This window comes from Pipistrellus hanaki (genome assembly GCF_964339955.1).
Source record: "Pipistrellus hanaki genome assembly, chromosome: 13".
Lineage (NCBI taxonomy): Eukaryota > Metazoa > Chordata > Mammalia > Chiroptera > Vespertilionidae > Pipistrellus > Pipistrellus hanaki.
In genome coordinates this window covers 54851459-54879265 of record NC_140515.1, presented here as the reverse complement: position 1 = coordinate 54879265, position 27807 = coordinate 54851459, and the positions used below count along the sequence as shown (strand labels likewise).

The 27807-nt window shown below is 49.5% G+C and overlaps 2 protein-coding genes across 5 annotated transcripts; both read left to right on the top strand.

The window, feature by feature from the left end:
- The first annotated feature begins 1172 nt into the window (after positions 1–1172).
- On the top strand, positions 1173–27807 carry ZNF445 (zinc finger protein 445). Of its 4 annotated transcripts, none has more exons than XM_084903175.1 (7): positions 1173–1350; positions 19200–19754; positions 21301–21469; positions 21836–21900; positions 22169–22295; positions 22717–22827; positions 23558–27807. In XM_084903175.1, exons 2-7 carry the CDS (start codon positions 19326–19328, stop codon positions 25720–25722), a joined length of 3066 nt encoding a protein of 1021 aa, XP_084759301.1. In that variant the 5' UTR covers positions 1173–1350; positions 19200–19325; the 3' UTR covers positions 25723–27807. The 4 variants fall into 4 exon arrangements, with proteins under 4 accessions (XP_084759301.1, XP_084759299.1, XP_084759302.1 ...); XM_084903173.1 differs by lacking the exon at positions 1173–1350 and adding an exon at positions 13819–13936; XM_084903174.1 differs by lacking the exon at positions 1173–1350 and adding an exon at positions 14058–14225.
- Positions 3655–8969, top strand: LOC311632113 (uncharacterized protein). The gene is made up of 2 exons (XM_084903231.1): positions 3655–3759; positions 7426–8969. Exon 2 carries the CDS (start codon positions 7437–7439, stop codon positions 8865–8867), a length of 1431 nt encoding a protein of 476 aa, XP_084759357.1. The 5' UTR covers positions 3655–3759; positions 7426–7436; the 3' UTR covers positions 8868–8969.

Here is a 27807-nt window from a genome sequence, read left to right as displayed (position 1 = left end):
CGGAAACGGGTAACACACAGACTACAGGGCAAACCGCCTCGCATATCCTGAGCCTTCAGCCAGTTATTATCGTACTGTAGGTCAGCAATTTTCAACCGATGTGCCTCAAGAATCTTTAAAACATGCAATACTTGACTGTTTAGCCAGGGACACTACCTCTTTTTCCTTAGATTGTCAAATAGTGAAATAACAACAGCTAACACAATGATAGCCAACAGCCGTCCAGTGTGAATGAATCATACCAATTTTTGTCGGACTGGGAAAATTATATATATATATATATATATATATATATATATATATATATATTGGTGTGCTGCATAATTTTAGTAATAAAATGAAAAAGGTTGAAAAATCACTGCTATATGTGATGCTCAGGGCATTTTCACCTACTCTAAGTCTCAATGAACAACAGGCATCTCCACCTTACTAATGAGGAAACAGACTCAAAGACTGAGGTATTTTGGCCCATAGATGTGGCTAATCTTTCCTCTGGTGGCCACGGAACGGCTAAAAAGTGGGGGCAACATAATCTAGATGCAGTTGTCCAGTGTAGTAGTATCTAGGAGGCAGAAGCAGGATGTGAACAGTTTCCTACTGCTAATATGACTGAGCGGTTCCCAGGGGCACCGTTTCTGGGTGTATTGGCCCTGGGTGATGGAACTGTGGGGCCCAAATGGGCATGGGAGAGTGGGGGGCAGGCGTGTTGTGGGGGAGGTGGGGGGAGTTGGAGATGAGCCCCTGATGGTGTAGACCAGTGTTTCCCAAAGTGTGGTACGCGTCCACCTGGGGGTAAGGGAAGAGTTTGGTGGGGGTACGCGTTGCACCGGAGTTTGGTGGGGACATGCACTGCACCCTGCTTAGCTGCGCCTGATTCTACCTTCTCATGAGCACGAGGGGTGCTCAGCGTGACGAAAATTATAGAAGGGGACCCATGTGTCAAAAGTTTGGGAAACACTGGATCTAAGCCTTAGGCAGTGGCAGCCCAGCCCTACACTGGAACCAGAGAGAAGCCGAGACGCTGGCCCTCCCAGGTTCCTAGAGAGGCCGCCCAGGTCTGCACCCTGACGCGTGCGTGATCGGATCCCGCAGCGGAGCCGGCGCAGCATCAGGGGCTGCAGAGCGGCGGGGCGGCGGGAGGGCTGGCGGGGCCGCTTGCCCGACCTGCGGAGGCCGGGCGGCTGGTCCCGGGTCCCGTGCCCGCAGCGCGGAAGGCGGGTCTGAGCGCTTGGCCCCGGGGCGCCCGGAGGAGACAGGGTTCTGTCTCCTGGAGGAAGGGCTCCCGAGCTCTCTCTCCTCTCCCGATGGTGCAGACAAAGCGTGCCCGTTACCGACGACCGGGGGCCGCGGGTGAGTGGCAGGAAAGTAAAAGTGACTGCGATCTGTCAGTGCTCTGGTCCGGAGACTTCCTGGTATTTAACATTGTATGCATTATTATGCAAACTCATACACATATATCACGAAATGAGATCATACTAATTGCTTTTAGAAACGGATTCTGTAAAAAAAACAATGCTGTGATGAAATATACATGGCATTTACCAAATGACACATAAACATTTACTGTTTTCACCATTTTAAAAGTGTATAGTTCATTGTCGTTATGTACATTCTTTCTGTTGCTTATAGGAAAGTTATAATATCTTCCATTTGTGGAATGCGTTTGTTCATACGCTGGTTAATTTTGGTGCGAGCATTATGATGCCGCTAAAACACGTTTCCAAGAATCATTAAAAGAACACATATTGTTTGCTATTTATTTTCCCGTAGTACACAGTGCATGAGGCTTAAATGCTGTATTCACGGCTGCGACTTTAGTGCCTGATACATAGTACTTGCTCATTACATTTTGTTAAATTAATGAAAGATGAATCTCAATCAGAATAAGAATGGTCAGAATTTAATGTCCGTGATTGCTGAGTTAATGCTAAATTCAGGGTGAGGCAAAAGTAGATTTACAGTTGTATGAGAAATAACTTCTCCTCCTCCTCCTCCTCCTCCTCCTCCTCCTTTTCTTTCTCCTTCTTCTTACCATGCAACAAAACTTTTATGAACATTTTGAACAGATTCAGTCATCACTGAACTGTAATTTTTAAACTTAAATTGGGGAAACAGTTTATTCTTGTATTATTAATTATTACATTATTTTACATACAAGTATAAACCTACTTTTGTCCCACCCTGTGTTTAAGATATAAATCAGAAAAAAACAGTAACAACTCAAACTTCTTCAGTTTGAAACCTTTAAATTTTGAGTAATTGGAGACTTACAAAAGGTTGCAGAACTATGCAGAGTTCCCTTATCTTCTTTACCCAGTTTGCCTTCAGTTAATACCCTGCATAACCATACTACAACCATCAAAATTAAGAAATGCACGGTGGTGCAGTATGATTAATGAAACGGGTTATTTTAATAGGTTCTGGCTATTGACCCTTTGTGTTCCAGGATGCAGTCTAGACTCCCTCACGTAGTTGTCATGTCTACTTCTTCAAACTGGCGGGTCCTCGGGAGTCTCTCAGTCATTCTTTGTTTTTTTCTGACATCAATATTTTGAAGTATTTCATATTTGTACTTTAAATATATATATATATATATATATATATATATATATATATATATATATATATATATATATTTTATTGATTTCAGTGAGGAAGGAAGAGGGAGAGAGAGATAGAAACATCCATGATGACAGAGAGTTGTGGATCAGTTGCCTCCTGCAAGTCTCCCACTGTGGATCAAGCCCACAACCCAGGCATGTGCCCTTGACCGGAATCGAACCTGGGACCTTTCAGTTCGCAGGCTGACTCTCTATCCACTGAGCCAAACCAGCTAGGGCTCATATTTATACTTTTAGAATGACATCAATTTGCTTTTGTTATATGTTTTCTCCTGTTTTGAGAATGATGTTGATGTGTCTTATTACTGGTGATATTAATCTAACCCTGGGGTGTCTGCCAGGTTTTACGACTGAAAAGATAGTATCTTTCCCTTTGTAATTAGTATTTTTTTAAAAAAATATATTTTATTGATTTTTCACAGAGAGGAAGAGATAGAGAGTTAGAAACATCCATGAGAGAGAATCATCGATCAGCTGCCTCTTGCACACCCCCTACTGGGGATGTGCCCTCAACCAAGGTACATGCCCTTGACCGGAATCGAACCCGGGACCTTTCAGTCCGCAGGCCGACGCTCTATCCACTGAGCCAAACCGATCCCGGCATGTAATTAGTATTTTGAGGGAAAAAATACATACACACACACACACACACACACACACACACACGAGGCCTGATGCACAAAAATTTGTGCAAGAGTAGGCCTTCCTTCATACTTCCTTCCTTCCTGTGGCTGCCGGCACCGGCTTCTTTCTGGCACCTGGGACCCCGGCTCCTTCCCTCCTCCGGCCGCCCGCAGGCACCCAGGACCTGGGCTGGCTTCCCTCCGGCTCTGGCTTCATCAGGAAGGATGTCCAGAGTGACATCCAGAATGACATTTGGTCTAATTAGCTTATTACCCATTTATTATATATAATATATATAATTTATATTTGTTGTTGTTAATTCTCACCCAAGGATATTTTTTCCCATTGATTTTTAGAGAAAGTGGAAGGAAGGGAGGTGGGGGGTGGGGAGAGAAATATTGACGTGAGAGAGACACATCCACTGGCCACCTCCCTCACCTGCCCTATTGGCCCAGGTGCGACCTTTTGTGCGCAGGCTGGTGCTCTAACCACTGAGAACACTGGCCAAGCCTAGGTGAAGATACTTTGAGACTTTGCATAGAAATATCCTCTTTGTTCCTGCCTTTCACCAGTCAATTAGCATTCTTTGGTGGATCTTGCCTGCGGTGATGATTTCTCTAGTGGTTTAATGGTGACCCTGATTTCTGTTAATTCCTTCTACATTTATTAACTGAAATTCTTTGTGAGGCAGGGTTGTGCCTTCATCCCCTTTTGTTTATTTGTTCAATGAAGTTATATCATTGTGTGACATTAGATGTGTAATTTTTTCTTTAGCTTATACTGCAGTGCTGTTGTTCATTTTGTTTTTTAATCTGTCCCCACTTTGGCCATTGAGAGCTCTTTCAAGTTGCCTGTTTCTCCCCTGAGGTGTCTCCATCCTTTTCTCTGTCTGCCTGATTTTCTGGCATCACAAACTACTCAATTTGTATCTTCTCTCTGTGGTCTGGAATTAACCACTTCCCCTCAAGGACTCTGGTTCTGTTTATTAGAGAAGGAATGGTCAAGTTTGGGGAAGTAGGTTTGAGCTTCTTTCTTCCTTTCTTTTTTTATTTAAAATGTTTTTATTGGTTTTAGAGAACGAGGAGGTGAGAGGGAGAGAGAGCAATAGAAACATCAGTGATGAGAGAGAATCATTGATCGGCTGCTTCCTGCACACTCCCCACTGAGGACTGAGCCCACAACCCGGGCCTGTGCCCTGACCGGGAATCGAACCCTGACATCTTGGTTCATAGGTCAACACTCAACCACTGAGCCACCCTGGCCAGACTTTCTTAATTTTTATACACATGCAGTATTAGCTCTTGCCAGTCCCATGCTCCTGGGTCTACAGGATTCCCGCTCCTAGAGCATTGCTCTCCCCTTCAGACCTTTGCCCCAGCATTTCTGAACCCATGGCTTTTCAAAGTCTTATCATTATCCTGTCAAACCAGAATCGCTTCTTTGTGATTCTTTTTTCTAATCATACCCTCATAATGTAAATCTCCCTTCAACGGTCTTGTTTGCCCGCACTATTTCTCATATTTGATTGGATGTATTTGCCCTCATTTTCTCTCCCCAACATCTTTGCTGAGTCATGGAATCATATAATGTCATGGTTGGAAAAGATCTTTAGATTTTATTTCCCAAGGATACATAGCATCTGAGTGACCTCTGGAAGATCATACTTGCTTTAGGTCTGATCTCTTACCTTTTATTTATTTATTTATTTATTTATTTATTTATTTATTTCAGTTTTTTAAAAATATATATTTTATTGAGTTTTTACAGAGAGGAAGGGAGAGGGATAGAGAGTGAGAAACATCAATGAGAGAGAAACATCAATCAGCTGCCTCCTGCACACCCCCTATTAGGGATGTGTCGGCAACCAAGGTACATGCCCTTGACTAGAACCGAACCTGGGACTCTTCAGTCTGCAGGCCGACGTTTTTTGCACTGAGCCAAACCGGTTAGGGCATATCCTGCTTTTTTTTTTTTTTTTTTTAATAAGTTTTTATTGTTCATATTATTACAAATGTTCCTTTTTTCCCCCCACCATTGCTCTCCTCCACCAGGTTCCCACCCCACCCTCTGCCCTTTCCCCACTCCCCATTGTCCTCATCCATAGGTGCACAGTTTATGTTCAGTCTCTTCCCATGCTCCCCTCTCCCCTTTTCCCCAAGAATCATCAGTTCACTCCCCTTCCATACCTCTGATTCTATTATATTCAACAGTTACTATTGTTCATCAGATTTTTTTTTTTATTTAATTTCCTTGGTTTTTAGATTCACTTGTTGATAGTTACGTATTTGTTGTTCATAATTTTTATCTTTGTTTACTTTCTCTTCTGAAAGAACCCCCTTCAGCAATTCATATAATTCTGGTTTGGTGGTGATGAACTCCTTTAGCTTTTTTTTATTAGTGAAGCTCTTTATCTGACCTTCAATTCTGAGTGATAGCTTTGCTGGATAGATTATCTTTGGCTGTAGGTTCTTACTATTCATCACCTTGAATATTTCTTGCCATTCCCGTCTGGCATGCATGGTTTCTGTTGAGAAGTCAGCTGACAATCGTATAGGTGCTCCTTTATAGGTAACTACCTTCTTTGCTCTTGCTTTTAATATTCTCTCTTTGTCTTTTGCTCTTGGAATTTTAATTATGAGGTGTCTTGGTGTGGTCCTCTTTGGATTCCTTTTGTTTGGAGTTCTGTGCGCTTCCTGGACTTGTAAGTCTATTTCTTTCACCAGGTGGGGGAAGTTTTCTGTCACTATTTCTTTCAGTATGTTTTCGATATCTTGCTCTCTCTCATCTTCTGGGAACCCCATAATTCTGATGTTGGTTCGCTTGAAGTTGTCCCAGAGGTTTCTTACATTATTTTCAATTTTCTGGATTCTCTTGCCTTCTAGCTTCTGTGGAGGAGTGTCTTCTGGCTCTTTATTTTCCAAATCTTTGACTTGATTCTTGCGATCTTCCCTTCTGTTTTTAGGACTCTGTAAAATATGTTTTATTTCAGACAACGTATTCTTTATTTCTTGTTGATCCCTTATCATTTCTTGATGACTCCTTATTAATTCTATTTGATCTCTTTTCATATCCTCATAGGTCTTGTCCATCTTTTCTAGGAAATTCTTGAAAAACCTTATAAGCGTAGATTTGAACTCTATATCCAGATGCTTTTTGTCCTCCATTTCTTTCGTTTGTGATCTATTTTGTTGTCGCATTTCGCAGTTACAGATGGGAGGGGGTTTCAGGGTGGAGCCTGCAGCTTTGGCTTCCGTCAGCCCCGCCCTATGTGGGTCCTTCAGTGCTCGCTGCCGGCGCCTCTGAGAGAAAGGTGCCCTTGATTTTCGCCTGCTGCCAAACAGTCTATGCTCTCCCCCAATGAGCCTGGTATTGGGGTTCAGTTGGAAGTGGAGTTGGAGGTGGCGTTCAGAGCAGTCTGGAGCCCCAGTCTCCTTCCGGCCAGGGCAATCCCGCGGCACAGCCGACCGTCCCTTCTCTGTGCGCAGTATGCTCGCCTCCGGGACCTCCTATCGCGGCTTCCCCGGGGTCCCGCCTTACAGCCCGGCTCCCTATGGCTGAGCCTGGGTCCCCGGGGTCTGGGCTAGAACTGGGGTTCAGAGCAGTCGGGGGCCCAGCACAGGCGGAGTTTTATCTCCTTTCCGCTAGGGAACGCCCGCCAGGCACTCTGCCTCCCCCTCCTCTCTGGCTCCATCCTCTCCGCGCCGGTCTCCGTACCTAAGGCTTTTCCAGCTCCTCCGCGCCTCCTTCTGGTTTTCTCCTTGCTTCTCGCTGTAGAATTTCCAGTCAGTCAACCTTCCTGTAGTTCTGGGCAATGTCCGTTTTATATTTTAGTTGTATTTTATTGAAATTGTTGTGTGCGGCTGCGGCTAGGTGTTCACCTGGGCGCAGCCATCTTTGATCCTCTGATCTCTTACCTTTTAATTGCTCTGCTCACTTAACTGTGCTGACTCAACACTTCTCTGGCTCTTCATTATCCTCCTCCACTGAACTTCTACTCCTTCTTTGTCTTTTCATGAAGAAAAATATGAGGTATTTCTGATTTTTCTCTCTTGTTCTCAATGTGTTACCTCATTCCTTGCTCATATGTGAAGACTTTTTCAGATTCATAGACTCGTGATGATTCTGTTTCCTCAATAAAATGAGAAATGAGTGAAAGCTTTCTTCTTTCTTTTGGGATTAGGTGAGACTCGGATGGAAAATTCAGAGTTGCCTCCAAGGCAGGAAATTTCCAAAGGAACAGAGTCACCTGATGGGACATCAGGATGCCTGTATGGGATGGCTCCTGAGGGACCAGAAGCTGGAAATGCCTGTGAAGATGCTTTAATAAAGCTAGAAGCACAACCCTCAGAGAAGGAAGTGAGCAGACTAGAAAGTGGTTTACTGGAAAGAACATGTGAGGATAAAAACAAATCTATAAAAGATGGATGTGATGAGTATAAGGATCTTGGGGAACATAAGCATCTGTCTTGTAGTCCTACAGAACATCAGGCTCTGAAGGCACAGAAATTATATCAGTGTGATGAATGTGGCAAAGCTTTCAATTGGAGTTCACACCTCATTGGCCATCAGAGAATCCACACTGGAGAGAAGCCCTTTGTATGTAATGAGTGTGGCAAGGCCTTCAGGCAGACATCTCAGCTCATGGTTCATCTCAGAACCCACACGGGGGAAAAGCCCTATGAATGCAGCAAGTGTGGAAAGACCTATCGACACAGCTCCCATCTCATTCAACACCAGAGACTCCATGATGGGGAGAAACCGTATAAATGTAATGAATGTGGAAAAGCTTTCAACGAGAGTTACAAACTCTATGACCACCAGAGAACCCATACGGGGGAGAAGCCTTATGAATGCAGTGAATGTGGAGCAACCTTTACTCGGAATAAAAATCTTCTCCGCCATCAGGTACTTCACACTGGTAAGAAACCCTTCAAATGTAACGAGTGTGGAAAAGGTTTCTGCTCCAATAGAGATCTTATTGACCATCAGAGAATTCACACTGGGGAGAAGCCTTATGAGTGCAATGAGTGTGACAAGGCCTTCACCAGGAATAAAAGTCTGATTCGACATCAGCGACTCCACACTGGAGAAAAACCATACAAATGCAAGGAGTGTGGGAAAGGCTTTAATCAGAACTGTCACCTTGCTGACCATGAACGAATTCACACTGGAGAAAAACCTTTTCCATGTAATGAGTGTGGTAAGGCATTCAGCCTGAGTAAATGTCTTATTCGACATCAGAGACTTCACACAGGTAAAAAGCCCTATAAATGCAATGAGTGTGGAAAAACTTTCAAGCAAAATTCATACCTCATTGTACATCAGAGAATTCACACTGGGGAGAAACCTTTTGAATGTAATAAATGTGGGAAGATCTTCAGTCACAATTCTAGCCTGATGGTACATCAAAGAACCCATACTGGGGAGAAACCCTATAAATGCGATGACTGTGGGAAAGCCTTTAGTGCCAGCTCACAGCTCACTGTGCACCAGAGAGTTCACACTGGTGAGAAACCCTATGAATGTATTGAGTGTGGAAAAGCCTTCAGTCAGCGTTCCACTTTTAATCACCACCAGGGAACTCATACTAGAAAGAAGCTCAGGTCTGGCTCAGTTTCCTAAGGTGTAAGTTTCCAAGATAGCAAGGAACATTAAATTAAGCTTTCTGTACAAGAAGGATGATTATCCTGAACCTTTCTTTAAAAAAAAAAAAAAAAAAAAAAAAAAAAATATATATATATATATATATATATATATATATATATATATATATATATATATATATATATATATTTTCTTACAGAGAGGAAGGAAGAGGGATAGAGAGCTAGAAACATCAATGAGGGAGAAACATTGATCAGCTACACCTCCCCTCCCCCCCCCCCCCCCCCGACTGGGGATGTGCCCGCAACCAAGGTAGATGCCCTTGACCAGAATTGAACCCGGGACCCTTCAGTCCGCAGGCCGATGCTCTATCCACTGAGCCAAACTGGCTTCAGCTCCTGATCCTTTGTTGAAACCACTAATGAACGTGGACCATTCCCTCAACGCTGTCTGCTAGGTCATGAAGGTGGAGAGTCGGAGGAACAGTCGGAGGCACTTTTGGGGGAAGTACAGACCACACATTTACTGTACTTGCAGGGTTTTTATTTTCTGTTTAAAAGTGGGTGTCATTTTTTTTTTGACATGCATCCTGTAATCAAGTTGTGCACTTTTCAGGGACAGAGATTAAATCTTCCTTATTCTATTCTACTTTAATTTCCCAATTTACATAAAGTCATTCTCTAAGACTGATTCACTCCTTTCTCTATTTTTAATTTTTATGAGTTTATTTGAACTTGACATGATTAAAATAAGATGCAAATGCCCCTCTCTTTGCTTTTCTTTGCTGTAGCCTTTTTAAAATTCATCGCTTGTTAAAAAAAAATAATTTTTTAAATCTCAACTCTCTAATTGCACCATTTTTAAAGTGGGCTTTCCTCCCACCACTGGACCAAAATTTTTTAGTATATCACATACAAAAAGCTTATTTATGTGTTCTACATGTGCCCCTCTGTTTTTTAACTTCATAAAAATTCATTTGAGCCAGAATTTTGAGGACATGCTTAGAATTCCTGAGAGTCCTACTACTGCTATCTCTGCCTCAAAGGGCTAATGGATTTCTGCTGGAGTGTGCCGTGTGTGTGTGTGTGTGTGTGTGTGTGTGTGAGAGAGAGAGAGAGAGAGAGAGAGAGAGAGAGAGAGAGTGTGTGTGTATCTAGGAGTCTACCCATGTGTACTTTTTCCTACACACTGACTCCAGTTCTGACCTACCTGGCTCCACTTGATGCCTAAATAAACATGTTAAGAACTGCTTCAAAACTTACTGCAGGGAGACCTAACTTTCCTGGCTTTGGCAATGATTCTAAATCCCAAATAGAAGCATTCTTGAAAGCTTGTAATTCAAAGTGTTTTAGTTTGTAGCAGATAAGAGAGTTAAAGGAATCTGATTTTCTTATCAACTAGTTCCATCTTTTGCAACTGCCATCTAATTTCTAGCTGAGAAGCCTTTCCTTAGTGATTGTTATCTTCTGGACCATCTTTCATTCCCAAGGGCAAAAGAAACAGGAAATCTTTTCAGAGAATATTCTTTCCTTCTATAGTCAAAAACAAGACATAACCTTGAACAATTTCTTTCTTTCTTGGGGCAGGGCCCCAGAACTGTGGGACTCCTTTCCTCTTAGCAGGAAAGTAGGATTGACAGTGTGACAGAGGAGGAGAAGGAAGTTAGAGGTACAATGTTAGGTATGTACCTAGAGGGAAGAGGTTTTTGTGAGCTCTGATTTATGTCTCAGAGACAATGAAGGTGAAAGGGAAGAGAGTTGAGGTGTCAGAAAATAAGAATTAAGTGTGATTCTGGGGGGGAGGTATCTCAGATAAGGTTACAAAGGATGTTTATTGGGGGCTTTAAAAAAAGAGAAATGTGAAACTAGCTTATTTGGGATGTTAAATTACATGGGAAGCATTGTCTAAAAAATTATAATAAGCCTTAGGTTATATGTGTATGGGTAAATGTTACTAATATAGGTAATCTTATCATTGAAGTTCTTATAAATTTGTCAATATTGTCATTGTCTCATTGTTAAATTATTGTATGCCACAAAATAAATGAAACTTTCTTATAAATGAACTCAGTTTTAAACATGTCCATTTTTGAAAGTCTTATAATCATTTACAATCAAGTACTGTTTATTCTGGTTCTTTTGCAATGGTGCTTAATCTTCAGAGAAATTAATGAAAAGGACTCTGATAGTCTAGAATACAGGTTTCTGATTACTTTCAGATCTCTTTAAACTGGGTAAGAATTACCAGAAGTCTAATGGAAAAATCAAGAGTAAGAATAAAGAACATGAGATTAAATGAACTGAGAAGAATGTTTCTCACATCAATGTTTTATATATATATATATATATATATATATATATATATATATATATATATCATTGATTTTTATGGAGAGGAAGGAAGAGGGATAGAGAGTTAGAAACATCGATGAGAGAGAAACATTGATCAACTACATCCTGCACATCCCCTACTGGGGATGGGCCCACAACCAAGGTACATGCCCTTGACCTGAATCAAACCTGGGACCCTTCAGTCCACAGGCCAAAACTCTATCCACCATGAGCCAAAGTGGTTAGGTTTATCAATGTTTCTTTCTCTCCCTCTCTATTCCTCTCTCTCTCTCAAATCAATTTAAAAACATTTAAAAACATTAAAAAGCTGAGTATGTTGCCCAGCTGGTGTATCTCAGTGGTTGAGCGCCAACCTGTGAACCAGGAAGTCATGGTTTGATTTCTGGTCAGGGCACATGCTCAGGTTGTAGGCTTGACCCCCAGTGTGGGGCATGCAGGAAGTAGCCGATCAATGATTCTCTCTCATCATTGAAGTTTCTCTCACTCTTCCTCTTCCTTTATAAAAAAAATAATAAAAGCTTCCAGTTTAATGAGTTTCACAATCAGATAAGAATAGCTTAAACGTGATGGTAACTAAGAGTGATACCAATATCGAGTTTTTGGTCACTCTCTGACTTGTGAGAAGATAACATAAAGGGGGAGAATTGTTAAAGTAATAACAGAGGCCATTAGACTGAGATGCTGCTGATACTTTGGTGGCTTACCTAAGCAAATTGAAAGCTTAAGCTAAAGTCAATTCCTGTGAATGCCTCCAGGTTAATAAAAACAATCAATCAGAATAGCCAACTGAGCTTTCCCAAATAATGTAACCATGCTCAGGTGACATGGCTCGGTGGTTAAGTGTCCACCTATGAACCAGGAGGTCACAGTTTGATTCCCGGCCAGGGCACATGTTGGGGTTGCTAACTCGACCCCCAGTGGGAGATGTGCCGGGGACGTGCTGATTTTCATGCACAGGCAGCAGCAGCAGCAACTCCATTTGGAGCCTCTTGTCTTTAAGAAGTTATTCAAGAACTTTCTGATCAGCATTAATTAGGTCATTAACCTCTGCTCTCCCCTAAGATGTAAAAAATTCACTCAGCTGAGTTTTGTTCTTTCACAGTGTTCTGGGCTGCAGACATTGCACAGCCTGGAGGCAGGATGCCTTGGGACAGAGGGAGGTGGAGTAGGTCACCGGACAATGGGTCAGTTGGAGTTTGGAAGGAGGCGGTGGTTTACGCTTGGCCAAGCATGCCCAGGGGTTACACCGGTGCCCTGGGTTTCTTGGAAATGGCTGAAATAGCGTCTGTGACCTTTGGGTTGTCATGGCAGCTGTCCTAACCCCCTCTTGTGGATTCCGAGTATACATTTGCTGTAACACCTGTGGTCTGCACTGCAGTTCACCTTTGCCTTGGTGAAGTGCTGCAACTGTAGTCGCTGGCCAGCTTCACAAAGGCTCATACATGTTGATCTCTGTCTCTGGTGGGTCACCCCATAACAACAGGAGAAAACAGCTGGAGGCATGGGAAGGTAAGTGTTGCATGCCTGTGGCTGGGAATAAGAAAGTACCCCCACCCCCTTGAGGGGGTGACGTGAGAAGAGTCTAGTAGCTGGTTCCCCTCATTGAAAGGGGCCTCAGGGAGCAATGAGTGATCCCTGAACTCCTGTCCCAATAATTCCATAAGGGATGTATGCACCGGTGACCTTCGGTGCCTCAGCCAGAAATCTGACACATACGACCCAAGGTACTTAATTAATAATCCACCGAGCATAAATCACACAGGAGACAAACATGCAATGCACGAATCACTCACGGTTTATTTACCAGAGTCCTGGTGAGTTCCAGACCTCGGCAGACCACCCAGGGATCCGCACCGACAGACGCACACGGTTCACGGAGGGGACTTGGCAGCTGCGGCTCAGCTTGAGTAGAGGCCTCTCGTAACAGCTCAAGGTCCTCGGCTCAGGGTTCAGGGTTCGCGGCGGGGGGAAGTGGAGAGTAACCTTCTGGGGAAGAGCATAAGGAACATCTCTGATCTCCTGTGGTGCTTGCTCTTTTTATGTGTCTTCGGTACTCAGATGTGTCTTCAGTGTGTCTTACCGGCGGGTCCCAGGAGCCCTGCTATCCGGTCTTACGTATGGGGTACAGATCACTTTATGTATTTTCTACTCACAGGCCCCCCGAGGATGCTTATCCATTTGTCTACATTTCATTGCATACTTTCAGATAACCACACTTCAATTCCACACTCCAATACTTATTCTATGTTGTGTTTATCCTTATTTACTATAACAACTCCTTCCTGCCAAGACCCGTCAGCGGTCAGCTAGATCTCCTGTGGTCCCTGTTTTGACCCGTAGCTTTGGATTCTACAATATTATTCCCTGGGTGGATGGGGGGTGGGTAAGGGGGGCAGCCCTGCACATAGATTGGGAGGGGAGTGGGAACACAGGCCAAGGCTCATAGAGCTGTGGGGCCGAATGCGCATAGGAGAGTGGAGGGCAGGCGTGTTGTGGGGTGGTGGCGTGTGTTAAGGATGATCCCCCTCCCTCCCCCCACAACCCCCCCATGATGTTGACAGTGGCAGGCCAGCCCTGTATTGGAGCCCAGGAGGAGCCGAGACGCTGGCCCTCCCAGTCTTCCTAGAGAGGCCGCCGAGGCCCCAGGCTGCGATGCGCTTGCGCGCCCGGAGGGCTGTGAGCGGCGCTGGGTGTGCGGTGCGGACGGAGGGCCGGCGCTCCGGAGCCGCGGAGCCGGTGAGTGGCGGGCGGGCGCGGGCGCATCGGGGGCGGCGGCGCGGCGGGAGGGCCGGCGGGGCGCTGGCCTGGCCTGCCGGGGGCGGCGGCGGCCGGGCCTGGAGGCTGCGCGGGCCCCGGAGGAGACCGTCTGCAGGAGGAAGGGCGCCGAGCTCTCTCTCCTCTCCCGATGGTGCAGACAAAGCGTGCCCGTTACCGGCGACCGGGGGACGCGGGCGAGTGGCAGGAAAGTAAAAGTGACTGCGATCTGTCAGTGCTCTGGTCCGGAGGCTTCCCGGTATTTAACATTGTACGCGTTATTATGCAAATCCATATACAGATATCACGAAATGAGAGCATACTTACTAGTAATTGCTTTTAAAAACGGATTCTGGCCGAGGCCAGTGTGGCTCAGTGGATAGAGCGTCGGTCTGCGGACTGATAGTTCCCAGGTTCGATTCCAGTGAAGGGCATGTGCACTGGTTGGGGGCACATCCCCGGTGGTGGGGTGTGTGCAGGAGGCAGCTGGTCGATGTTTCTTTCTCATCGACGTTTCTGGCTCTCTATCCCTCTCTCTTCCTCTCTGTAAAAAAATCAATAAAATATATTTTTTAAAAACGGATTCTGTAAAACAGTGCTGTGACGAAATGTACATAGCATTTACCAAATGACATAAACTTTTACTATTTTCACCATTTAAAAGCGAATAACCGGTGCCATTAAGTCCATTCATACCGTTGCTGATTGGGAAATTGTCTCTTCCATTGGAGTAATGCAGTTCAGATACTGTTAATTTTGGTGCTAGCATTATGGAACTGCTAAGACATGTTTCCAAGTATAATTAAAAGAAGACATTCTGTTGGTGTTTTTTTTTTTTTTTCTCCCATAGTACACAGGGCAGGAGGCTGTGAAGAGAAACATTTTAGTAGAATTGTTTCCAGATTAAAGAGTTGCATACAAAAGGCAGTTTGTTAAGCAAGAGGTGCATCTCTAAGCTGAGGCCGGGAGCTATCCTCTCACTGGCAGAGGCCTCCAAAGTCAAGGTCTCCCTCTGAGTTAAAAGGGGGTGGCCAGCAAAGAATGTCCTGTTTCTAACTGTTTGTGCTTCAAACGTGAAGACTCATTCATATCAGTCGGTTACTTTACAAGGAGTGTTTTCAGCTGTTTTCTGAGTAAGGATTTCAATCTTTAAAAGCACATCTGTGAGGGGCTGAGCATGAGGCAGCTCTCTCTTACATGTTGTGTTAATGCTAAAGATATCACAAATTTTGGTTAAAAAAGCAATTCTTGCCTCTGCCAGGTGGCTGGTGTATCAAACAGGTTGTGGGTTCATTTCCGGGTCAGAGCATGGACCTTTCAGTCCGCAGATCAGCGCTCTATCCACTGAACCAAACCGGTTTCGGCCCAAATTACACTTTAAACAAAAGCAAGTTCTGGCCTTTCCAGGGTGAGTCATGTTCGCATGTCATGTCTCTGACCAGTCCTTATCTATGGAGCCCACTCCTGCTCATGCGCTTCCCACAGCAAATCTTTATCTCTGGGGTGCCCTGCTGCCTACTTACTTTCCAAAACATCATATTAAGTTTCACACAGTATTTTTCTACATTTCCTATAATACTCTTTTTAAAAAAATATATATTTTATTGATTTTTTATAGAGAGGAAGAGAGAGGGATAGAGAGTTAGAAACATCGATGAAAGAGAATCATTGATCAGCTGCCTCTTGCACACCCTCTACTGGGAATGTGCCTGCAACCAATGTATCGATACATGCCCTTGACCGGAATCGAACCTGGGACCTGTCAGTCCGCAGGCCAAAGCTCTATCCACTGAGCCAAACCGGTTTCGGCTCCTATAATACTCTTTAATTGTTTAATTGTTTTCTATTGCTGTCACATTGTAGCACTCTACTTCTTTCCTATCATCATCCCTATTACTATGACACTTATTGTCCGTGTATAGAGTAAACCTTTGTACTCTCACATGGGTAAGAAAAACTTGAGTGTTCAAGAGACTACTTAATCAGGATTTTTAAAGGAAAACAAACAAAATTACATTGCACAGGAGCTGAAGGAGCAAAATGACAGGAAGAAGAAAATGTCCCCGAAAAATGGCCAGATGGTTGCCTGGGGTTCCCCCCGTACTTTTCAAAGCCACTTCTTCTCATTGTGGGAATGGTGTGGGTTAAGGTACAGCTCTTGCTGAGAAGGGGCCTGATCCAACTCGGGCTGCTTTCCGGGCCCCGGGGGCTCACATCGGTGGTAGAATGTTAACAAGTTGATGCATGGAGCTTTTCTGCTGTCCTCAAGGCTAGTTGGGACATGAGTCATCCGGTGGCCTCAGGATTCCTGAATTTCACCGCTGGTTCCGTTCACTGGCCCCACAGCTTCCTGTGCTCTGGGTCTTCCATTCAGAGTGCGAAAGGCCCACTCCGGGCCTTTATCTTTAGCTTTACCCAAGTTCATGGCTTTTATCTTTAGCTTTACCCAAGTTCATGGCGGTGGAAGCCACTCCCCGCTGCCCCTTCTTTGAAGACCTGGAATCCGTTGCCATGTTATCAGGCAGTCACCCTCCCTTTCCCGTTGGCCAGTTTTCTCACCAGCTCTTTGCAAACACTCCACTATGTCTTCGGCCATTTCTGCACAGCTCCTCTAGAACACACCAGCCTGGAGGCTTCTTTTTGGCGCTAATTTCACTGTGGGTCTCAATTCCCTGAGTTGGGTCGTTACCGTGTATATTTCCTACTGCTTGCACGTCTTCAAACTGTTTGTCCGGCCCCCAGTTCATTGTCTTTAGCCTCCCTGCCAGGTTTCTCTTCACCCTCAGCCTCACTCTTGGTGTTGTGCCCGGTAGATTCTGGGACCCACAGGCCACCAGGGAGCCGAGTTCGATGCAAAGGCAGAAAGTCTTTATTCTAGCTCGAGCTAGGGTCCGAGCCTGGGCGCCACTCACCCGTTCCTCACTCGGACCCTGCTCTAAGTTTCTTTCCAAGTTTTACACTCTAACCCAGTTATGTAAGTAAGCCCGCCCCCCTCCCCGTTCCCTTGAGTAAGTCCTCTTTTGCCGTCGCGGTATCTCCGGGGTGGTCGGTTCCTGTAGGCCATTCCCCAGCGGTCAGGCTGGCCTGTCCCCGTAGGCCCTTCCCCAGCGGTCAGGCTGGCCTGTCCCCGTAGGCCCTTCCCCAGTGGTCAGGCTGGTGATTAGCCCCGAAGGAACGAAACCTTCCTTGGGGCCTGGCCTTGTTTTAAAGCCGCCATAAAATGTTGTGTTCTGGTTTTACGCAACCTTACATTGGTGTTTTCATTCTTCAGTTTTCGTGCGCTTTCTAGTCTGTTCTGCTAGTTCGGACGGGAAAGCCACTCTCCTCCTCCTCCCTGACCTCCAGCTTCCTCTGAGCAGTGTTTCTGCTCCTGTTTGTGCTGCTGGAGCTCCGCAAGGCTGGATGGAGGCTGCCCTCCCGGGCCCCTAAAGCGCCCGTCCCTCCTTGCCTGCCTTTGCTGTGGTGTCTTCTGGTCTCCTTTGCTAGGCCTTCTGTTATTCATGTTTTCCTCTTGTTGTCTCCAAATACTCCTTACCCTGTCCCACCCCTCTTTTTCCAAAGCGAGGCTTCATTTCTTCTCTGTTGAAACGTCAGCCGCCTCCTCAGCACGCATGACCCTTACCGCGGCTCTTTACCTGGATCCTGCCCGGAGCAGGGCTGGGATTTCTTCTGGTCGCTGGGTGAGTGATCTTCCCGTCTCCGTCACAGTGATTCCTGTGGATCGAGCAGTGTCACCGCAGGAAGTTGGTAGGCTGGGGAGAGCAGACGGCACGCACTCAGAGGGTCAGGAAAACCCGTGTATTCTGCATTGGTGCTGGCCCCGCGGAGTCGCTGCCTTCAGGTTCTGTGTTTCATACGGACTCAGTCCCGGGTCATCTGGGGGCTTCCCGGGCCTGTTGCAGTTTGGCGATTGGCTGGTTCAAGAAGCAAGCGAGAGCACAGAAGCCAAGGTGTGGTTATTGTGGTGGTGCAAGTAGGAGGGGGTTTTGGTGCTCTCTTCTTTCTTGCTGTAAGTAGCACTTACGTACCCCTTGTGCCCGGTGTTTGTTTTCTGTGCTCAACCACTTAGTATCATTGTCTGGTCTCTTCGTGGGTGACCCTGGCCTGCTTTTTAACCTTGGACACACAGCCTGACCCTCTCGGGAACAGAAAACAATTATGTTGATGCTTACGGGTCTAGTAGGATCTTTTGAACTGTCGTAGAATGAATTGGGAAATGTTTTCTCCTGTTCTGTTTTTTGAAGAGTTTGTGAAGAATTGGTATTGTTTTTCTTTAAATAGTTGGTAGACTTCAGCAGTGGTGCCTTCTGGGCCTCGGTTTTTCTGTGTGGGCAGTTTTTGACTCCTGTTCAGTCTCTTCACTTCTTACAGATCTAGTCAAAACTTCTATTTCTTCGCTAGTCAATTTTATTAGTTTGTGTTTTATAATAGTTTGTCAACTTCATCTAAAATATTTGTTTGCAAGAATACCATTTTAAAGTCTTTTTATTTTTGTAAAGTCAGTAATATGTTTCCTCTTTCATTTCTTTTTTTTTTTAATATATTTTATTGATTTTGTACAGAGAGGAAGGGAGAGAGATAGAGAGTTAGAAACATCGATGAGAGAGAGTCATCGATCAGCTGCCTCTTGCACACCCCCCACTGGGGATATGCCCGCAACCAAGGTACATGCCCTTGACCGGAATCGAACCCGGGTCCCTTTGGTCCCCAAGCCGACGCTCTATCCATTGAGCCAAACTGGTCTCGGCCCTCTTTCATTTCTGATTTATGTAATTTGAGTCTTCTCTTTTTCTTTGTCAGGCTAGCTTATGCTTTATCAATTTTGTTGATCTTTTCAATGAACCAACTTTCAATTTGATTGATTTTTCTCTTTTCCTAACCTCCGTTTCATTAATTTCCGCTCTATTCTTGGATTATTTCATTTCTTCTGCTTGCTTTAGGTTTAGTTTGTTCTTTTTTCCAGTATCTCAAGGTGGAAAGTTAGGTTATTGAGTTGAGATCTTTCTTAATGTGTGTGTATATGATAAGGCCCTGTACATATTTTACTGTATTCTGGGGTACTTTCTCAGTTTACCCCAAAGTGTGACAATCCAGCCGTACTTGACACTTGCAGGCACCACTGCGCAGATGCTCAGGTGCCCTCTTCTCATACGTCCAAGATGATCCGAACGAACAGGATCCAGCTCCACCATCCTTCTCACATTCCTCCTGGACACTAATACTGGTTATTTCATTCTCTTGCCAGTGACGTCTGATGTCCCAGCAAATGGCATTGTCCACTGCGGTGCCGAACAGACACTCCCCACGTCCCGGCAGCGGCACGGCTGACAGGCCTGGCTTGCACTCCGCTGCGGACACCTGAGCAGGAGCGATGCCTCCGGGCAGGTGGTATGCCGTCCACCCAGCGCAGGCCCGGGCTTCAAGGGAGCGAGCACGCCTTCAGCTGGTGAAGAAGGAGGAAGAGGATGAAGGCTACGCTGCGGTGCAGGCTCCTAGGCCCCAGACACTCAACCTTGCTGGCCAGGAGCTGTTCCGCCAGCTCTTCAGACAGCTTCGCTACCACGAGTCTCCTGGGCCCCTGGAGACCCTGAGCCGGCTCCGGGAGCTCTGCCGCTGGTGGCTGAGGCCCGACGTCCTCTCCAAGGCCCAGATCCTGGAGCTGCTGGTGCTGGAGCAGTTCCTGAGCATCCTGCCCGGCGAGCTCCGCACCTGGGTGCTGCTGCACCAGCCGGAGAGCGGCGGGAAGGCGGCGGCCCTGCTGGAGGAGCTGCGGAGGGACCTCGGGGGGGCACCGTGGACGGTGAGTTGGGCACGTGTGCAGTGCCCAGTGACCTCTGCCCGCCAGGGAGCCAGCTTGTTTGGGGGTAGGGTTGGCCTCTGAACCTTCGGCCTTGAGGAATGCAGGGGGAGTCTTCCCTTCTAGTTCCCGTGGCACGTGAGCAGCTGAGAACTATACCCTAAGCCGGTGGTCGGCAAACTCATGAGTCCACAGGGCCAAATATCAACAGGACAACGATTGACATTTCTTTGGAGAGCCACATTTTTAAGAGCAGCTATTCTTTTTACTAAAATAATGAGATCAAAAGGATCAAAAAGTGATTTATTAGAGCAAATAAGGTACACAGCAGGTGTAAAATTGTGGCTTGGTTGTATTCAACTCATTTAGGTGTAGATGTGAGGTTTTACAACCCATGAAAACATTGCCAAATGAGCAGAGCGGGCCTACCTGGTCAGAAACAGTTAGAAATTAGAAAACATAAAACAGACGGGGACAAAGCCTCTCAGATTCTGAGAAATAACAGAAATGCTCACGATGCATACAAAGTTGCAGTGCCACTGTGAGTTCATCCAAATGACCAAAATGTGAGAAACCTCGGGTGAGGGGAGGCGGTGGGGGATGGGGACTGCAAAAGTTTATCCTCCAACTCATTTGGCTGCGCCTCCATAGTCTTCCTGTCTCTTTATCCTCCCTTTGAGGGGTTTTGTCGGACTAGGAGATAAAATACTGTGATGAGTTGATCATCTTTAGTTTGTAGATCACTATCAGATGTGTAATGGCCTCAGCTCAAGTTCCGTCCGTGTCAGTGTAGAGAAGGTGTTGGCCACGGGACCCAAAAACTGGAGGTGGTTTTCTGTCCTTGTTTTTACACCAGGGACATTTTTACACCAGGGCTGTGGTTTTCTGTCCTCATTGTTACACCAGGGACAGCCTTGCTTCAGACACCAGAGCCACCTGAAGCCCAAGGCAAAGGCTGCCTTATTCTACGTGGGAGGGCACTGGCTCCACGGCTGCCCCTCGCAGCTAGCTCTGCCTCTCTCACTGTTACTAGTACTTCCTCGGTTTCCAGGCTGGGAGCCGTCCGCCTCTTGGGGGCCCCTTTGCAAAGAAGCGCCTAGAGCAGCGCCCTGTGCTTGGTAGACATTATGCACCGGCATCTCTCCTGCGAATCATCAGTTCAGCTCTCAGGGATACAGGACTTTCGTTTCTGAGTTCCAGGCCAGGGGTGGGGGCCGAGGCCTGACTACAAAGCTGTTACTGACTTGCCAGCTACTTTCTTCCTCCTTTTTTATATCTTTATTGTTATGAGGATTATAGCTATCCCCCCCTCTTAATCCCCCCAACCTGCTGCTTTCTGGCTCCACCTGGCACCCCCTGGCCCACACTAGAGCCCAGGAGGGCTGAGGGGTGAGGGGTCCTGCCTGGCCTTTCTCCTCCTCTCCCTCTGCCCGCAGGTGGTAAAGGGGCCAGCTCACCCTCCTCTGGCCCCTGAGACTGGCCGCGTGGCTTCCTCTCTGAGTTGCTTTCTAATTCCCATGGGGGTCCTCTCCTGTTTTCTTCTTGCCAGGACCCGGCCCCTGCCCAGAGCCCAGACGTACAGTGGATGGGCACAGGAGCCCTGCGCGCCGCCCAGAAACGGCCCTCTGCTTCGCCTCCCAGGAGCGGCTCTGCCCCGGGGCACCGCCTGGAGCCTCCCCATGGAACAGGCGTGCGTGACCTCCCGGCGGGGCCATCCGGTACTCACTGCCTGGCCCCGAGACCCCTCCCGGCCCGAAGCCACACTGCCCATCCGCCCTCGCACGACAGTCCCTTTCTGTCCTGGCTCTTGGCTCTGTGTCTTCTCTTTTTCTCTCTCCTTTCTTTCTCTCGTCTTTGTTTTACTGCTGTCGTTTTGTTTGTTTGTTATTCGTTCGCTCTGTGTCTTTTCTGCCTCTCCTGTGCCCCGTGTTAGCCCGGCTCCCCCTCCCGCTGTCTGCCCTGCCCTCGCGTCTCATTCCCTGGCCTCCGGCAGACACCGGGGAAGGCGAGATGGGTCACAGCAGTCCGTGCCTGCCCGTGGGGGGAGGGCGGGCGGCCCTGTCTCATGGCTCTTTCTCCTTCAGATCCTCCCGCTGCCCAGGTGCCTGCCCTTCCCCGGGAAGAGGGCTGCCCAGGAGACCAGCCCCAGGTGAGCCCAGGACCGGCTGTCCTTCGTGCCGTCCCAGTGTTCGCGCCCCACAGAGTAGCTGCGGCTCCCCCTTGTCTTGCGTCCCTGTCAGTGACCACACATCCGGAGACCCCCGTCCCAGAGGCCAGACCCTCCCCCGGAGGCCAGGGCTCTTCTGCCGGGTGACGGCTTTCCTCTTCCCCCTGACCAGCCCCTCCTGTTCTCACTCCCCCGCCTCTCCCTGAGAGCCGGCTCTGTGGGCTGGCTCTGAGGTGCAGTTGTTTCTTAGGAGGCTCTGACTTTCAAGGACGTGGAGGTGACCTTCTCCCAGGATGAGTGGGGATGGCTGAGCCCCGCTCAGAGGAACCTCTACAGGGACGTGATGCTGGAGAACTATGGGACCTTGGCTTCCCTGGGTAAGGCATTGCGGTCCCCACGCTCTGCCCGCCTCTACTGCTGCCTTCTTAGTTTTCACGATGGTGCAGCCAGCTCTGTAACTGCTAACCAAGTCACTGAGTCTGTCACCCAGTCTCTCCTCTGGAAAAAACAGGATAAGAATGCCTGGTATGCTGGGTTCTTGCAAAGATTAAAGATATGTGTCAAGTTCCTACTCCATTTAGGCATCTGAAATATGTTAGCCGATTTAACTGATTGAATTGTCCTGTGGTTCCCAGAGGATGCTGGTGATCCTCAGGGCTGTGACTTCTCTCAGCCTCCCTTGTTGGAGATGGCTGGCTGCCTCTCCCTTCCCCCTCCCCAACACCGGGCCTGCGAGGGTCCTTGAGACTAGTTCTGCGTGACTCATCTACCTTCCATCCCCCCCCCCCCCCCCTGCAGTGGGGCCACTCGACAAACCTGCTCTCATCTCTTGGTTGGAGGCAAGGGAGCCGTGGGGCCTGAATGTGCAGAGAGCCCAGCCTAAGGCGAAGCCAGGTGCTGCCCCGGCAGGTGAGTTCCAGAGAACCTTCCAGATCCTGCTCCTCCGGCATCTGTCCTCTTTCCTACGACCTTTCACACCAAGTCAGCCATGGGAACCTACTCCATTGTTTGCTGGAAGGAAAACCCTCAGCCCTGTTGCTCAGGGGTGCCGGGCCCCGGGCTTCTTCCCTCCAGACTGGCCTATTAGACATTCATTTCCGGTCGTGCCCCTTTCCCAGAAGCCCTTTCATTATTGCCCACCGGAGGGTCTCACCATTCCTTCTCCTTTCCGTTCATTGATGCTGCACTCCCTTTGAATCCTAGTGCCTGCCCTTTCCTGCTCTGAGGAGCCCTCGTTCCACTCCTGCTCCTCCTCTCTGCTCCGTCCTCCCCTGTGGTAGGCTTGCTCTCCAGACCTTTCAGCCGGCTCTCCTCCGAGCCCCACCCTCGGCTCTGTCTTGTGCTGTGGATCCTCTCCCTTCTTTTGCCATTAACTCTTGTCTCAACCCTTTCCTTTTTTTTTTTTTTTTTGCTGGATGTGAGCTCTGCGCACCTCTGGCTCCTGCGCATCTTGCTTCTCCTCCCTCCCCTGGCGTCTGGGATGCCCCTCCACCTTGCCCTGCCGTGTGGGACTGTTTTGTGGATGGATTGGCGGTCAGGCACAGGCCACACCGCCCAAGTCTGTGGCCCCTCTTTGTCCCTCGGTGCTTTTCCAGGTATGGGAAAGGAGTGCATGCTCCTGTGTTTTGTCTTGTGTCAGGAGGGGAGCTCCAGATTAAATCCAGCAAGCTCATCTTGAACTCCAAGCCTCTGGAAGAAGCTCAGGCCTTAGCCGTGTCGTCAGGATGCCGTGTGATGAGTGTTTCTGAGGAGACGGGGCCCCGGGAACCCGTGGAACAGGAGAGCCCATCTCAGGAGGGAAGTGGAGATCCCACACACGTGAGCGCTGAGAAGAAAGAGGCCGGTGTCGGTGGCAGCACAGGAAAGGAATCGGAGGACTCGGGAGGCGGTAACGGTGTCAGCCTCAGACACGCTGTGTGTTTCCGAGTTCCCAGGAGGAAAAAGAAGCACGGCCGCGGCCGGCACTTCAGAGGCGGCGCGTACCACTGCGACTACAAGGAGTTGGGGAAGGGCCTCAGGCTCACGCTCAGCGGGTTTAACCTGCACCAGAGACTCCACGCCGCTCGGAACGCCCCCTCGGAGCAGGCGCAGGGGGAGGACTGCGGCCTCAGCCCGCATCACCCAGGGAGCCTTCACGCGGCGGGGGCTTTCTACAGGTGCGCCGAGTGCGGCAGGACCTTCAGCCGCAGCTCCTACCTCGAATGCCACCGGAGACTTCACACGAAGGAGAAGCCGTTCAAGTGCCGGGTGTGCGGGAGAGCCTTCCGCTGGAGCTCCAACCGTGCGCGGCACGAGGGGATCCACACCGGCCTGAAGCCTTATAAATGCAGCCTGTGCGGCAAAGCGTTCCAGCGCCTGTACGCCTACCACCTGCACCAGGAGTCCCACGCCAACCAGCTGTACCTCAAAGCCAGGCGGTGCCAGGAGGCGCTCGCCTGCGGCCCCTGGCTGGGCCGCCACGCGCAAGAGCGGGGCGGGGAGAAGCGCTTCGACTGCAGCCAGTGCAGGAAGTCGTTCCGCTGCAAGTCCTATATCCTCCAGCACCAGAGGATCCACACCCAGGAGAAGCCCTACAAGTGTCCCGAGTGCAGGAAGACCTTCCGGTGGAGCTCCAACTTCTCCCGGCACCTGAGGATGCACCAGGAGGAGAGGCTCTGCCACTCTGCGGACCGGGGCGGCGGAGACCCGAGGGAGGCCCCGGGCTGCAGCCAGCCCCGGAGCGAGCCCCAGAGCGAGCCCCCCGCGGAGGGCGCGTTCCCGGGCCAGCCGTGCGGGCAGGCCTTCACCGGGAAGAAAGCCCTCCTCCTGACCCACCAGAGGGCCCACACGGGCGAGGAGCCGTGTCCGGGCGGGGAAGGCGGGAAGGAAGTCACGCACAGGCCCAAGCTGATCGTGCGGAGGAGGCAGCGGGCCCCGGCCAGGAGCCCCGAGGACCCGGCCCCCGGCAGCCAGGCCCCGGCGCCCCAGGCCCCTCCTCCGGGCAGCCCGGCCGCCGACAAGCCCTTCCGGTGCGGCCAGTGCGGGAAAGGCTTCCAGAACCACTCCTTCCTCTGCATCCACCAGCGGGTGCACACCAGGGAGAGGCCGTACCAGTGCAGGGACTGCGGGAAAGCCTTCCGCTGGAGCTCCAACCTGTCCCGCCACCAGAGGAGCCACTCGCTGGGGAAGCGCATCGCCTACTACACCTCGATCGCGCAGGCCCAGGCCCTGGAGGCCGAGAGGAAGGCCTTCCGCTGCCAGGAGTGCGGCAAGAGCTTCACCCGGAAAAGGAGCCTCTTGGATCACGAGGGGATCCACAGCGGGGAGAGGCGCTACAAGTGCAGCCTGTGCGAGAAGTCCTTCGACCGCAAGTACCGCCTGGTGAACCACCAGCGGACCCACGCCAAGGACAAGTGCGGGAGGGACTTCCTGGCCAAGCACAGCCTCTGCGTCCGCCCGAGGAGACCGCCCCGCGCTGCGCCGTCAGAAGGCAGCCCGGCCGGGCCGTCCTCCCCTGGGGACAGCCGGGCGTCCCCCCCTCCGGACAGCGGGGCGTCCCCCCCTCCGGACAGCGGGCTGAGCCTGCAGGCGCCGGCCTGGGGCGGGGAGCAGGCCTCCGGGCCCGGCGCCCCCCAGGACCGCTCCGAGGCCAAGAAGCGCCACGAGTGCGGCACGTGCGGGAAGGCCTTCGGCAAGATCTCCCAGCTCATCAGCCACCGGCGCTTCCACACCCGCGAGCGGCCCTTCCAGTGCACCCAGTGCGGGAAGACCTTCCGCTGGGCCTCCAACCTGGCCCGGCACACGAAAGGCCACGTCGGCGATTAGCGTGGGGCCCGGCGGAGGGATCTGGGGGACCTCAGAGGGAGGCGCTGCGGGAAAGGGTGCCCAGAAGGCCCGGCCCTTTTTATCCTGGAAGCTGGTCGCAGAGGATCCCGAGGATGAAAACACTCTGATGCCCCTCGTTTTACCTGCCGGGAAAGGAGATGCTCTTTGGGGACCTTCCGGAGACTCAGACCCTCAGGAGTGGCCTTTGTGCCGTGGCCTGGAGAGCCCCAGCCACGTTTTCCCCCCCATAAAGTAAAGGGATACACAGGCCAGCGCCCTCTGGTTTGGCGAGTGGGCTGTGGCTGCTGGGAAGGGGCCCGCCGGATCGGAGGTTTTCCTCGGAGTTTGGTCTGTTCTGGTCCCTGTTCTGTTTGACCTTATAAGCAACAGCAGCTGCAGGAACTCCTCCGAGTGGCCCACATGCCTCCTGGGGAGCTCTGGCTGCGGCTTCAGCCTTCTCAGCTGGCTTGGATCTCTGCTGTGGGCGCCAAGGGGAGAAGAGCAGGTGCCGGGTCCCTCCCTGGAGCGTGGAGCGCTCCCGTGCTGTCGCTGTCCCTGTCCCCATCCCCGTCCCCGTCCCCATCTGCGTCCCCGTCCCCGTCCCCATCCCCGTCCCCGTCCCCATCCCCAACTCTATCCCCATCCCCATCCCCATCCCCATCCCCATCCCCATCCCCATCCCCATCCCCATCCCCATCCCCATCCCCATCCCCATCCCCATCCCCATCCCCATCCCCATCCCCATCCCCATCCCCATCCCCATCCCCATCCCCATCCCCATCCCCATCCCCATCCCCATCCCCAGGTGTGCAGCTCCATCTCTTAAGCAGAAATGTGCTGAGCTCCTCCCACATTCCAGACACCGTTGGGTATCCCAGAGACACACAGTGACCCGAACAGTGCCGTCCTGGATCTTTACAGATAAATATCCGAGATCCATACACATCTGGGTTGGAGTGTTTGTAGGCACCATGCATCAGAGAAGAGTCAGAGAATGTGCCAGATTGGGAGATGGGCTGTGGTTTTAACAGGCTGGTCATGAAGGTCCTCATCTCACAGCCCACTCTGGCCTGGAGGAAACCCCTTTTCCCTCCCGCACGCCTTCTCTCACTCCCCAAGAACTAATGTTGGGCTGAAGAGAGCCAGGTGGGCACCAGAAGGTCTGCCAGTCAGCTGTCCGGGGTCAGCCCCCAGAGACACGTACAGAGAAGAATGCAGGGAAATGTGAATGAATATGGACCATCCCACACTTACCAAGGTGGCAAATTCTTAATGTGGGTGTGTGGACCCCGGGCACTCACTGCTGTGGCAGCAAAAACTGTGATGACTGTTGTGCAAAAGCTTGTAAAGTTGTGTGTTCTCGGTCACCTAGTACATCTGCTCCTGGATCAACCACAGAGCAACTCCTTGTGACAAGGAGATGCGTGCAAGACTGCACTGCAATAGTGTTCATTGCAGTATGGGTGAGATAGCAGGATTGGGAAAATCCTATGTTCCCGTCAGCAGCAGGACAGAGAAATCAGTGGGTGGCTCTGACATTGTGGGAAGTGACTATGAAAGAGCTGGAGTTGCCTCTTTCACAGATAAATGAAACATGGCGCTGAGAAACTGGTGAAGGTACCAAGTACCGTTTCTGTAAAATCCAACACTGTGTTTGTGGGTCCATTACTTAAATGTCTTTGTATTTCACCTTTTCTGTAAAATGAAATATTTGTGCCGGCCTCACAGGGTAGGGGGTGGCTAATGAAATGACGTAAGTAAAGTGATTAGAACAGCGGCTGGCACGTGACCATTGCTGGCCTGTAGTAAACCGTGTTGTCACTGTTTTGCACAATGTGTTTCCTGTGGGTGCACATTATATGGACGCAGAGTATAGAGTCACGGACTGGAAGGATTCGGAAAACCCTGCGCCGCCGCCCAGGGCAGGAGTTGCTGATGAAGTTGGAACCTGGAGGCTCCCCTTGTGCTTTCTTCCTTTTTAAAGTCGATGTACCCGTGGTCAGCATGTGGGTTAAACACCATAGTGCAGTGGGTTCTTTTTGAACTGTCTGCTTAAAACCCTTAAAAATAAAAAGTTTTTAAGCA

Coding starts and splice junctions, on each gene's coding strand:
- LOC311632113 (XM_084903231.1), top strand. CDS start 7,437: ATGGAAAATTCAGAGTTGCCTCCAAGGCAGGAAATTTCCAAAGGAACA.
- ZNF445 (XM_084903175.1), top strand. CDS start 19,326: ATGCCTCCGGGCAGGTGGTATGCCGTCCACCCAGCGCAGGCCCGGGCT. Junction 21,470..21,835: donor CCTCCCGGCGGGGCCATCCG/GTACTCACTGCC, acceptor TTTCTCCTTCAG/ATCCTCCCGCTGCCCAGGTG. Junction 22,296..22,716: donor TGGGACCTTGGCTTCCCTGG/GTAAGGCATTGC, acceptor CCCCCCCTGCAG/TGGGGCCACTCGACAAACCT.